Source organism: Etheostoma spectabile, chromosome 17 (genome assembly GCF_008692095.1).
Source record: "Etheostoma spectabile isolate EspeVRDwgs_2016 chromosome 17, UIUC_Espe_1.0, whole genome shotgun sequence".
NCBI lineage: Eukaryota > Metazoa > Chordata > Actinopteri > Perciformes > Percidae > Etheostoma > Etheostoma spectabile.
This window is the reverse complement of record NC_045749.1, coordinates 18,410,655-18,424,976: the sequence shown is the minus strand read 5'-3', so window position 1 is coordinate 18,424,976 and position 14,322 is coordinate 18,410,655. Positions and strand designations below refer to the sequence as shown.

General features: G+C 41.6%; 1 protein-coding gene across 5 annotated transcripts in view; it reads left to right on the top strand.

Moving 5' to 3' along the window:
• LOC116705082 (signal-induced proliferation-associated 1-like protein 2) overlaps positions 1-14,322 on the top strand; it is an 84,160-nt gene that overhangs the window by 45,730 nt on the left and 24,108 nt on the right. For all 5 annotated transcript variants that reach the window (XM_032540935.1, XM_032540933.1, XM_032540934.1 and 2 more), the window contains exons 7-9: positions 1,096-1,253; positions 1,927-2,503; positions 9,227-9,501. In XM_032540935.1, the coding sequence (XP_032396826.1) occupies positions 1,096-1,253; positions 1,927-2,503; positions 9,227-9,501 (1,010 nt within the window). The remainder of the gene's footprint in view (positions 1-1,095; positions 1,254-1,926; positions 2,504-9,226; positions 9,502-14,322) is intronic.

Here is a 14,322-nt window from a genome sequence, read left to right as displayed (position 1 = left end):
AGGTTGAGCCCATAATAAAAAATAAAAAAACTGCGGATACAACCCTACAGCGACACTTACAGTGTAGATACTGAGGGAGGCGGTTAGTGAGTCAGGGGCAGGATCCACAGGGAAACACTGCTGAGATCTAAGTTATCAAGTGCATCTAAGACGTCTGATTGGCAGGATTTAGGGGGGGGTTGTAACTATATTTCGAGTCCAATAGTTTAATTTAATCCCTGGTGGTAATCTTCCAGGAGGCCCAAGCAGAGCTCACCACATAAATTTCTTCACCTTTCCAATTTACCTGGAAACCTTCTAATCCTGCTTGTTTTGGGCTCTTTCTGACCCTCACTGCCAACCAGAGAATGAGGTTAACTGCACAATTCAACAATACAAGCAGTCTAAATTGGGTTTGGGGGAATATGTCTCCATCACCCAATGAAGCCTAAAGGTTAGAGAAGCAAGTTTGTGACCGGGAGGTTGTCAAATTCAATCCCCAAACCGCCAGGATAAATCAGGGCGGGGAAAGTGAAAGGGCAGCATTTGCTCCTCCCTCATGACCACCACTGAGGCGCCCTTGAGCAAGGCCCTAAACCACAATGGCTCAGTTGGAGCTGCTCAGTGGCCAGCAGATCAGACTGGTTGTACTGGGCTACTTCCAGGTGTGAATGTGTGTAACTGTTTGAATGTGATCAGGACCTGCAAAAGAGAGGCTTCAGTGAAACTCACCTGAATAGTTAAAGGTTAAAAAAGGAATTGTGTTCACAGAATACATCTCCCTTTTCCAAAAAGCCCTTTATCTTGATTTCAAACACAATATTTCAGAATCAAAAATATTAAGCTGTATCAACAAGTACCTGTGTTAGGAGCTCTGTAAAGGTTTTTTTTTGTTGTCCTTGTGGTGCTACTAATGGAAAAGACATCATTTAACTTGTCACTTTACATTTAAATATTAAGGGGACTTCAAGTTCCTTGACTTGTCAACTCAAATGCTTTCGAACCTGACATAATTGCCCTCCACAAGTGAACTATTGTACTATAATTATTCACCCTGTATGTGATGCCTTTTCTCCTCGTTCTGTATTTGACTAAATTTCTCCCTCCTTTTTATAGTTATTAAGGAAGAGGCACATTGGCAATGATATCGTCACCATAGTATTCCAGGAGCCCGGGGCCCTTCCTTTCACTCCCAAACACATCCGTTCTCATTTCCAACATGTGTTTGTCATCGTCAAAGTCCACAACCCCTGCACTGATAACGTCTGCTACAGGTAAATAGAACAAGCGTGCACCACGGCTGCAAGGCTCTCTTAAAGCTATTTTACTCAGTCTGCTAAAAAAGGAGGGGAGGAGAGGGTAAAACTGTAACATCTGAATTTGGTGGCTTTGAGTCAAACCACCAAACATTAGAGTGCCTTTCCATGGGATAAGAAGCAAACTAATATCCTCTAGACAATTTAGAGGAATGTGTTTATCTTTTGATGTGCTTTGCATAAATGCCTTCATGCCAAATGGTTCTACATGAACTTTTATGAGCACTTAATTTGAAAGAATAATAATAATAGCCTGCTGAGTGCTTTCTGTGGTTTCTGTCATGACTTTATCGTAATGTGCTGGAATCACAAGGCTCTTTTGATCTGTTCAGTGATGATACGGTTATTATTATCTTCAGAGACACCTTGAAATTATGACTTACGACTCTCTACGAGTGTTTCTGAAGTCAAGACGACTCTTTTTAATAACATAGCATTTGTTGAGTAGAGCAAGATTAGTCTGAGCTCCTCTCAGTCTTTCCACCATAAATAATTGCCCTGAAAGCCATATCATTTCAACACTCTTCAAATGGCTGCTCATTATACGCACATTTCACTACCTGTTCACCTTTTTACGTTCTCTCAAAAGTCACCACTGCTTCTGATTTACTGATTCCATCCTGTTTTCCAGCGTGGCCGTGTCCAGATCTAAAGACGTGCCTCCGTTCGGCCCCCCTATTCCCAAGTCTGTAACTTTCCCAAAGTCAGCAGTATTCAGGGACTTCCTGCTCGCCAAGGTCATCAACGGAGAAAACGCCGCGCACAAGTCAGAGAAGTTCCGGGCCATGGCGACTCGTACGCGGCAGGAGTACCTGAAGGACCTGGCTGAGAACTTTGTTAGCACAGCCACTATTGACTCCGCTGTCAAATTCAGTTTCATCACCCTCGGAGCCAAGAAGAAGGAGAAGGTGAAACCCAGGAAGGACGCACATCTGTTCAGCGTTGGCGCTATCACCTGGAGCGTCCGTGCACGGGACTTTGGCCAGTCGATGGACGTGGACTGCTTGCTCGGCATATCCAATGAGTTTATTGTCCTCATCGAGGAGGAATCCAAAAATGTGGTCTTCAACTGCTCTTGTCGTGACGTCATTGGATGGACCTCAGGGATTATGAGCATTAAGATCTTCTATGAGCGAGGGGAGTGTATCATGCTGTCTGCCCACGACAACTGCGGAGAAGACATCAGGGAGATGGTGCAAAGACTAGAGGTAAGATCCTTAAAAGCTCAACTGTAATGATCTGTCATTTAAAGGCCTCTTTACAGTTGCCGCAGCCGACCTGTTTCGCGCCAATGTGACGTCAAAATGACGTAGATCTCGCTGGCGCACCAGATATTTGACTGCGCGACCAGAAGTGATGCATCACTTTTATTTTTTTTCAGCAGCGCGCAACAAAGAAGAAACAGGAAGCCTGAGGGTAACAGATGCCAGGACTCTTAGTGATTGCAAGTCTCTATTGTAAACTTGCTTGGCTTGATCCGACGATGTAGGTCATCGAATCAAATCGAAGCATTGACATTAAGGCTGCTGCCAGTTCTGACGTTGTTGATTTTTTTTTTTTTTCCTTCTTCTTCTAGTCCGTAGAAATGGTAGTGTCGGTATCCTTTCCTCATTAGCGCCACCTCTGTTCAGGAAAAGACTGCAGCTAGTGTCGCGACCACAACGCACGAGTATAAACAGTTACGGCGCTCTCATGAGGTCACATTGGCGCGCGACAGGTCGGCTGCGGTGAGCATCCCGGATGCTTTAGAGCTTTTAATGTCTTCTGGATTAGACCTTAGGGGAGACGAGTTGAGACTTTGTAGCATACTATATGTATCTGATTTCAGTTTTCTCAAATCATACCACACAAAGAGGTTTTAAAACATTGCATTTCCTCACAGAGGGAGTAATTTATTCTCTGCAGGAGCTCTCTGTGACTAATTGAGGGTTTCGCCTTAGTTTGGCATCCGCTTTATTTTTGATATAATTAGCATATTACAGTAAAACAATCAAGTCTTCAACCCAGTGGTGTGTCAGAAACGGTTTTAATAGATCGGCCAAGGCGCAGCCCAGGTTGGCAGTAACACACAAACATGCACTGACAGGTTAAAAAAACAGTGAGCTTCAACACTAGCCAAATATTGATGACACCGTTTCCCGTTGAGCCACGGGGCAGATTTGTGCGCCAGGAAAGCACACACAATTTAGGCTGTATCCATCTCCCTATGCGTGCTGCAGTCATCTTCAACTGTTGCTCAGTTTGGTCACTCTTTTGGAAATAAAGAGAGAACATTTGCACCGGTCTTCTCTTTGCTCTACATCGCTGGGGAAGCACAATTGTTGTCTTATCACTAATATGGCTAACATCCAAACAAGTGCTATTGCAGCTTTGTTGACAACTGATTAAATAGCTTTTTCGTATCTTTTATAAACCTCCTTGGAATAGTTTTAGTCCAAATATCTAATGAAAATGCCATTCCTCGTTTTGAAAATGAGTTCACCAGTTTATCCTCCCTAAAAAGAGACTTATAAGTAACTTCCATGAAACACTGGGTAGCAGTCTGTCATCAGAATTGCCCAGTAAATCTATTATGACCGTGTTTCACACATAAGCTGCATGGCATGTGAAGGAAAATGGCTGCCTTTATTTTAAATTGTGCAGTGAGGCATTTAACTTTTGGATAGTTGTGGTAGCTCTGTGGTGAAACAATGCATTCTGCAAATATCACTCTTACCATTGCAGCTTTACTACTTACCACTAAGCCTTGTTATTCTATTTCCATCATTATGTCAGCAGAACTGTTGCTTACTTAACCTATATCTATCCTGTCAAGTCTCATGTGTTGGAACTCTACGCGGCGCTTCTGGTATTTAATTTTTTCCCATTTGTGTTTCTTACACTACCTTTTTTTTCCTCAGCATTCCTGACAGAATGAACCCAAAATGTATTAGTTTTTTTTCTGACTTTCCTCTAACCTGTCTGCCCGGTCTTTTTTGGCTTGTCCAGAGACGAGAGTGTCACCAGAATGTGAACCTGTAAAGTGAAATCTTTGGAGTCCAGAGAGGATTGTAGACCTCATGTTGATAGCTTTCTTTGGCTCATCACACATAATCAGCAGAGGTGTACAGTTACACTTTTAGGTCACACAAGTACAGATGTTGTCCTGCACTTGATCAGGATCAGTCATTATGAAACAGCTTTTTTAATTAAAAAAAACAAAGCCAAAGCCACTCCTTGCTGCAGACCGTTTTTTTAATGGGAGTGGCAGATTAGCAATGATGTGATTTTACGGATGTCTGGGCACAGGTACAGGAGGAGGTAGCTTAAACAGGACACCAACCCAGTTTTTAAGGGGAGGAGAGGACACATTTTTTAGGTCTGACAGGCTAAGAATAGAGGACACTTGGCCTCACTACTTCACTCCTATTGAGAGCTATCCACTTAGTCCAATTTCTCTCATCCCCATTTTGTAGTTTTGACCTGTACAACTTTGGCTCTGTGGTTACATTGTGATTTTTTTATTTTTTTTCTATTTTAAATTAGGTCAAACACCTGGTCCCTCAGCCTGGACACTGGCCTCCGATGCCTTGTTTCCGCTCCTTGTGTTCCTACATAGGCTTGCTTATCCTATTCTAATTCCCATGGTTTGTTTACTGAACCTCTAATCCTTTGTTTCCTTTAAAAAACATTGAGGTTTAATCCCAAAATCCAAACCTGAGCTGTGCATGACCTTATTTCTGCCTGCATACTCCTCCACAAATCCCTATGGCAATGTCATCAACAGTCTCAAAATTTCCAATAGACTCCAGCCAGCATGTCATTGGTTTAGCGAACAACATGGGAGTACCAATCCACTTCCTGCAAAAAACACGTGAACATTTTTCTGAGGATTATGATAGGCTGAAATAATTACACTTTTTATTATCCCCTTTTGCAGTGAACTTTTTTGGGGGGAAGAAATTAAACCAAGCAAAAGTAACTGTGCACATGGATTTTTCAAATCCCAACCACCTCCAAAAAGCCCAAGATCCCGAAGAAGTATTTACCATAATTAATCTTAAAAGGCCACGGATGTCATTCAGCATCTACTCAACTCATTGTAAGAAAGGACAGAGCAGGATATATTAGCATTTGTGATTAGTCAAAGGACAACACTTCCTCATTCACTATGCTAATATCCTCTCACATTTACTATCCACTTACCCATGGGATTTGTGAGGAATATTTCACAGGAAAAGATCAGAATAAGTATTAATAACTGGGTGGCTATTTGTGTTACTCACACAGACAGTGAAGCTGCAGCAGTTGGCACATTTGGGTATAAGCTGACCGTGCATACGTTGTCCCAAAGGTGTCTGCAATGTCCCAGAGGTTGGACTTGAATCGTGTTTCATTGGAAGGATTTACAGGCTGCCAGACCTGTGATGTAATGCGAACCAGAGTGAACAGAATGCCCACTGTAACACACAGAGGAGCCCAGTGGAGGAGCACAACTAAAAGCTTTGTAATACTGTCCTGCGCTCTAGGGTGTTGCTGAGCTGGGTGGGCACGTGTTCAGCTTTTATGAGACAAGTCATCTTGACTTGCATGCTTTATTTATTTCATTTCCCTTAAAGTACGGACAGTCTCCCACATTGTGTGTGTTTCTTTATGAACTGTAGGCATCAGCAGGGCTAGAATATGAAAGTGAATCACAGTATCTACTATGATTTGAGTGATAGAAGTGGCAAAGTAGCAAAATAAAATGAGAAAAAAATAGAAGGGCACTCAGAGAGGGCAAACCTCCACCAAGTCATGCCCTATCTCACAATGATAAAGCAGTGTGAATTTTCCCTGACTGGAACTAATTTTTTCCATTATTCCAAACCTACATTGATGCTGCACAAATGCCCTATCTTGCAATTTCAACAAAAGTATATATTTTTGTATCTGCCTTGTGATTCAGATCTGCTCCAAAATTCAAAGAGTCCTTCCTTTGCCCATGCTACACCAGTCCACCAAGTTTCATGGCAATTGGGCCAGTAGTTCAGTTATTTTGATAAGCGACCAATTAAAAATCTATGGCTTTAAGACCGTTGGTCTGATAAAACAAGGTAATTGAATGTGTCAAATAGTATGAACATTTTACAATTTTTTCTGTCAACAGTTGTGGATGGTACTAATAGAACAGCTCCATTTTCGTCCCGTTTTTTCTTTACACCTATGGAGGTACCTAGCACACTGACTGCAGTCTGTTGAGTGTTGCAGATGTTCCTGTGCATTGTAAGCTGGGTGTAGCAGTGAGGAAAAGTTTCTCAGCGCATGGCTGTCCAAGGCTTTTTTTCACACGTCCGAGCAGTGCAGGAGGAAATTGCGCTGTGGTTAACGACAACCCGTTTAGGAGTACTGCCTGCGGTTGAAAAGCAAAACCCATCTCGTGTTTAGGTACATGACCGTACGGGTTACATACAGGTTCTAAGAGCACTTTTCCACAAGGGCTTTACAGTATAAGCTATTAGTACGAAGGCTGGAAAAAATGAGTTTTTCATTATTGTTAAATCGTTTTGATTGTTTATGCTATAAAATCCCAAAAAATTCAGTGTACTCCAATATATCTAGCATTTCTGCTTAATCAACTACTAAAATCATGAATAGATTGCCATGTTGATACATTTCTTTGTCAATCAACTAATTGATTAATCATCAGTACTAATCCGCACCATTTTGAGGCTTTATTAGTAAGTGCTGACATGAATGTCTTGCTTTGGCTACTCTTGCCCCATTAAGAACAATTGTACCATATCTCACTAGGAGCCACTGTCCTAGATTTATAATTTGATTCACAAATATTCAGCCCAAGAGGAGACGGGTGACACTCGATTACCAATCTGGGCTTCAGTTCTTTGAAGCTCAGTGGGATGACAGTGTTTTGTCATGTCTGTGAAACATGCCACTACAGACGGTGTCATCAGTGTCAAAGCTACTTCTGACTGTCAGACCTCTCACTGAGGACCAATGTCAGCAACACTACTTGACAACAGATTTCAGGCTGATATTGTTTGTTTCTTTGGGACAGTGTTGTAGTTTAATGTAACCGGCCGTTAGAACCCGTTGTTAGGCTCTGCATGGACAGCAGGACACAAACACACATGTCCACGTCACCATCTTTCATCAAAATACCTTTACAGGCCACAAATCCCTCCTATGAGATAATGAGTGTCCTGTCATATTCAACCATTGTATATGTGGGCCATTCGTAGGACAACCTGGGCCCATTAATTTTTTGGATGGACTGAGGAAAGGACGTTGATGAAGCATTTAGAAAGCTATTATTTAGGCCTAATGAATTTCTGACCAAGGGCAGTTTGATTCATGGTCCCTAATACCCTGGCCAATGTCTTCTTCATGCACAGGCCATTTCCTTCCAGACTTTGCCCACCAGAGAGCTTTCGGGCTTCACATTTCAAATTTTGTTTGCCCTTGATGTTTAATGCAGAGTGATTGTTTAGAAAGTGGCTCAGCTCACTATAGTCTTCCAATCTATAAACATGGATTTATATCGCAAAACAGAGACTGTGACTTTCACTAATTTCACCAACAGAATTTGTCCTTTTCTAAGTAAATAGTTAAGTTCTAGGGTTATGTCTCACTATATGAGATCCATCATGGTTGTCTCAGGTCTCCTCTCACACAGCAGGGTAGGATTTCTGCCAGTGTGAGAATCTGGTGAAGTGTTGACAGGCCATAGTCTGAGTTAATGTGTCCCTGAAGCCAGCTGCCACTCTGAGGCAAATGGAGGCAGTCATCCACAGCTGAGCCATGACTAATCTGATGGGTGATTAAAGCTCATTGGGTGCAGTGTGAGTTTCTTACCAGTGGAGTCACAGGAAAACTTGTCCAATCACACTGCATATATAAGCTCAGTCACTTCATGTCATTGAGGTGAATATAGATAGGCTGCAGTTGCATGTTTTCATCTCTGCGCAGTCTAGTGTTGGTATGTTTTACTGACATATAGCTGCTGAACCTAGAGGGTTGCCTGAACTTCAGTTGAACCTAAATTGCACAAAGCAGGGGCTTGGGCCAAGCCACCGCTGAGCAAAGTGACAAACTTCATTTGCATTCGAGTATGTGACCAAGTTTAAGTTTCCTCCAAGCACGCAATTTGACAAGCAGCAACTGTCCGCCAAGTAAGTCTCCATTGAGGAAGTCTCCATTCCCTGGCTGCACTCTGCACAATTGTGAGGGGGAAAAAAAGGGTGAAGAGATCATGTTATGTTCATCAGCTGCCAGTGGATGCAGATTATGTGTTGAGTAAATGTTGTCCTTTTATAGAAGTAAGCTCTGGTTAATAGACTTAATTTTATGGACAAGTCTGTGTTTCAGGGGACTTGTTGATCCTAATTGCTCACACAGCACCCACAGAGCCACTGTAGTCGGTGTCCATAGAAACAGGTGTGTATTTGTGTGTGCAGTAAATGTGTGTTTGAGCTGCCTCTATGCAGCTCCAAGCCAGTTAGCTCTGTAATGTACCCTCTTATTAACTTGCATTTTGAGAGGTTCTTTGAATTTTCCAAACAAACATGCTTGTGCACTTTGGCCTAAGGACAGGATATTGCTCTACTCTAATAGTATTTTTCTTTTGTGTGCATACTGTATGTGTGTGTTTCTTGTGTAATAAAACCCCCACACACACATATACTAGAAATGGTAATTGTACACTGGTGAAGGCTGATGTTGGAATATACTGTTAGCTTAGAAAGCTCCTATTAAGGGATATTAAAAATCACTCTTTCTTTGCATCTCATGCTTGTTTTGTTTTCTCCGTGTGATTGCATCGATTTCATGATACACTTCATTTTCTACTGAAGTGTTTCTGGTGTCTTTGTTTGTGGATCAGCGCAATCAAGACAAAATCAATATATTTTGATTGTAGACAATGAACACTTTGATTTTGATTCTGGTTCCAGATCACCACGAGAGGTTGCGAGACATCCGAGATCACTTTGCGTCGAAACAGCCTCGGCCAGCTCGGTTTCCACGTCAACTTCGAGGGCATCGTGGCCGACGTGGAGCCCTTTGGCTTCGCCTGGAAGGCAGGGCTGAGGCAGGGCAGCCGACTGGTGGAGATCTGCAAGGTGGCTGTCGCTACTCTCACCCACGAGCAAATGATTGACCTGCTGCGCACATCCGTCAGCGTCAAAGTGGTTATAATCCAGCCCCATGAAGACGGCGCTCCCCGAAGGTAACGCCTCACCTTTTTGGTTTCTTCTGTTTTACTTGAAAACACGTTCTAACGACACTACAGACAAAGGATGCTTACAAAACATATGCAGACTTCCTAACGTCTTTAAATTTTGGCCCCTGTGGTTAGTAAAAGAGAGAATCAGGTGGTCCTCAAAAATGTATGAGGCATAACAGAAGAGTAGTTTTTTTTCTAATTTTTCCATGCAGCTGGGGTAAATTAACTTGACATTTACTCTCATGTTTGAGATGATTAGCATAAAGAAATGCTTACATACTGTTTTTGTTGCACAAGGGTTGATGTCGTTCTCCACTGATTTCTCCGGAGAGGGGACTGTCTTTGTATTGATGTGGCTTTGTTGCAAGAGAAAGCTCCAGCAGGGCTGTAGAGTCATGCAGACATGGACAGTCAGCATTTCTCCCTAATGATAATGAGAGGAGTGTTTTGAGTAATGGCTCAACTCTCGCTGCCATTGTCTGACAGCTCACATTTTCAGATTGTTTTTTTTTATTCTAACCTCGCCTTATCTTCTATTCAGCAGTTAGGGTGGGAGGGTTTGGCTTTTTAGGGACACATGGTCTGTATAAAATGCTCGTTCTGCTTGTTTTGTTTGTGAGAGACAGACAGTCCTGTGAAATCATAGCCATCACTCGTTCCCACTCACATTTACAACATCTTTGTTTTGGTTGTGCTTCAGGCTGACAGATTTGTGTACCAACAAATGTTTTTTTTCCCACTTTGTCACAGATAACCACAGCAAAATGCTATGACAGTGCAGAGAGAATACCTCCACTTAATCCCATTTTCTGTTAATGATGTTCGAGGTAACCCTAACATTGTTTGCCAATCTTTAAAATAACGAACCTGTGGACTAGAGCTGCAAAGGTTAATCAATTCATCGATTAGCTGTCAACTATTAAATTTGTCTCCAACTATTTTGATAATCGATTAATCAGGTTGAGTAATTTTGTTAAATGAAAAAGGAAAAAATTCTCTGATTCCAAATGTTTTCTGGTTTCTTTGTCTTCTATATCTTTAGAGCTGTGGACACACAAGACATGTGAGGACGTTGTCTTGGGCTTTGGGAAACACAGATCGACATTTTTCACAATTTTCTGACATTTTATAAAAACAAACAACTTCTATTAAAATAATAGACAGATTCATTGACAGTGAAATGAATTGTTAGCTGCATCTTTGAAACAGATTTGTTGATTACTGAAGAATTTTGATATCTCTCTGGTGGAGTTGGGATTTTAGATGACTGTTAATAAAAGATTAAGTGTAATGCATAGTTTTGGAACATGGCATTGATGGCAGCCTTGCTGAAATCAGGTATAAATAGGATGTGTCATTGTGTCATAGACCACATAGTAGGCACATGTTCAACTTTGTTTCAACTTTTTTTGTTCTAGTCTGGCAACAGAGTAGTAACATATTTGCTCCCCCAGATGGTTGGTGTACTTGCCTCGTCCGTGAATCCAACACCACAGCCTCTCTGGCAGAAAAGACATCTAATCCTCTTATCGTGAGCTGTGATGATGCATGATGATACAATCATAATCACAGTTCAGGGAAGCCAAAAGCAGACAAAACAAACCTCTTCCAAAACTGATTCCGTGTCGACTAACACGTGTCTGTGGAGATGTGGGTTACACACAGGATGGAGGATTCCGTAAGGAAAGCTTTTGACACAGTATTTGTGCCATTGGAAGACCTCTGGCTCTGTTTCACTAACATCACCAAAGCCTGTGAAGGTACTTTAAACAGCCAATAAAACATGGTTTTAAAATATACACATGCTTTTTAGCATTGTGCCCAAAAGTATGCGTCATAGCATGCTGCAGTCCATAATGGCTGGTATGAGCATAACTCAGTGGGCTTGACTAATAGATGCATCTGACAGTAGAAGACTAAACTGGTCAGAGCTGTTGAATTACACTCGGAGATTTCCCTCTCTAGCTGTAACCATCGTCCCATGAGACCCAAAAGGCTCCGTCTCGGGTCCTGTGAATTTTCTCCCAAGACATCAAGAGGTGAGAGGTTAAGTGAAGAATCTCGAGGGCTCTCAACTCTTTTCGCTGCTGCGTCTCTGAGTTGCTTAAGTGTTGCAGTCAACAATAAGTACTCCAGTTTCTCAACTATTATCTCAAAGGAAAGGAATTCAGTAGGGGGCCCAGTCAGTCAGTCCCCTGTGGCCAGAGAGATGGGGGGTTAGTCTAACAACAATGGACAAGAGTCTCATGACCGCCAGACAATGTACCCTGGCTCCACACTGCTACCATGACAAGAACAAATGTTTTCGTCAGCACATGTTGAGCTTCGAAGATGTGTGTTTTCTCTGTGCTGTTTTGAAACTGTCAGAATGTCATTTAGTGTTCTTTATTTTGTGATTCCTCCAGATTAAATAAGAATTGATGGTGTCATCTGATTGCTAACATTATATTTTATATTTAAAAAAATGCTTTGTAGCACTGTTTGGCAACAAATCTCCTAAAGCTGTTTATGCCCTAAACAGGTTTACCCGGCTTAGCCTGAAGCCTATGGATTATGGCTCTAATATTAGTCTTACCTATAGTACTGTATTTATTTACACTGGAGGAAGGATGTGGTTTTGGCCCAGTGCAGTACCAGAGGCTTTTCCATCATCACTTTGAAAAGCTTTAAACAAGTTCAGCATGTTAGCCTTGGATCAAACTAATGAGAAAAAGATGAAAAAGGTTAGCTCTTTGAAACAGGAATACAATGAACATGGCAGTGATTGTATGTTTTGGTATATGGTCATCAGAGATGGAAGAGTAAACAAGGATCAGTAAAATGTGGACTAAAAGGGATGATTACTACAAGACACACAAACGGTAACCGGATTAAAAAAATATACTATTTTCTGAGTTTTAGCCTTTTATGTATTTTATTAGAAAATATTGTAAATTTTAGGTTTTCATTGCAAAGATTTTTTTTTTAATGGCAGGTAACCCGATTTGAAGTGGGTTCCACCTGCATAATCCCCCTGCTGATAATAAGTATTGCCTGTGACATTTAGATGGCCACTTGTGACCTTTCCTTTGAAGTGTCATCAGACTTGTCATCAAGGATTTCCATCTGGACTGAAGTTAAGCCGGATTTCTCACTTTCCATGCTGACACCCTGTGAAAGTGACCACTGCTAAACCAAAACTCAGAGAACCTGAGTCACAAATTGCTCGGCTTAATCCCCTCACATTCTTCACAAGAGGTGTTCTTTCCTTTAGATCAGTTTGCAAAGAAATCCTTGAAAAGGGCCTTTTCCCTCTCTTTTTTTTGCAATCCTATACACTTTTCTGTACAACATATTTAATGAAGCTCCTGACACTGTTCTGCAAAGGTCCAGTGGAGGGCACAACCTCTGTGGCTTTTTGCTGTGACATGGACTATGACTGTGGGAATGGATTAGCTCGTTGCTCAGTCGCTGGCCATGTCACTAGAGTGACAGCTCTCTGAGGTCTAAGGTCCTGTTGTCATACTGATCTATTGTAATTCGTTAAGAGCCAATGGCTGAAGGAGTGTGTTGTTCACCTCCAACTGGCTTTAATTTATTTATTTTCAATGAGTAATGATGTTATTTTAGTAATGTCACGTCAAGTCGTGGCAATTGTGTTGTCAAATGATTTCCTCCAACAAGTCAGACATACAGTAGCTGTATTTTTTAGCAGACTGGATGTTGGTTTTAAGCTGTAGATGTTCTCCTACAAGCTCATGTAGGCTATTGTGGTATAATGTATAACCCCTGCAGCAGCAGTTCTTGGTGGAAATCAAGAGGAAGCAGGCGGTATTATATTAGTTCCTGGCTTCCTTCTTCCCTTATTGCTGGCTGGATGTGTCTCCTCCACCACCAGCCTACAACTCAGGTTTAACTATTGACCAAACATCAGTTTGCTGCTGTTTCATCATGATTTATGCACAATTTTCCCCTATAAGTTACAAACAAGAAGCACATTCCATATACAGTACATCAGACTAATATGATGTGTATTTCCATTTGCAGCTAAGCTTGCACATGCTCTGAGGGAGACTATTAGCAGCATAAGGGAAATTCACCTTGTCAGTTTTTGCTCATTCTGGTGCAATAACCACAGCAAGGGACAACGGCTGAGACCTTTCCTGTTGACAAGCTGTTAGCTAGGTTTAGCCTATTCAGAGAGTAATGATGTGTGGCAACCTGGCTGGACCACACAAACAAACACACGCAGTGAATCAAGGTAATGAGCGCTTTTGCAGCACTGTTAAAAAAAAAAAAACCTGTTTAAAATTGACTAACAGTCAAGATTTAACACTAGTTAGTATTTTTTTTTCAAACAAAACATGATTGACAGACCTCAGGTTTTATATGAGATAATGATTAAATCTGTTAAATCGCCATTCTCCTCCTACACATACAGTACTGTAGCTTCACCCAACAAGATAAATTCCTATTTTTATTTATGGACATCTCTAATCTTCTGATGCTGTAATGCCACTCAATACTCTCACTTTCCCATATATCAAACCTGTGATGCATGCTATATATATTTTAAATAGATAATGTAAAGTATGTAGGATGTGGAGCACACCATGGACATAGTCTTTCATCGTAAATGAGGCCAGCTTGCCGGTGACATTGACCAGATGTGAGAAACATGGTAGACAAGGAGGAAGCGAGGGATGCTCTTCTCGTTAGATCTTTATAACACCCACTGCTCTAGTGGGAGGCAATTGTAAACAACCCAACCACCCATGGCCCAGTTTGATGAGAGGGATTATTGCCCCCTCCACCGCAGACTTTGCAATCCTCAAGCTCCACTGT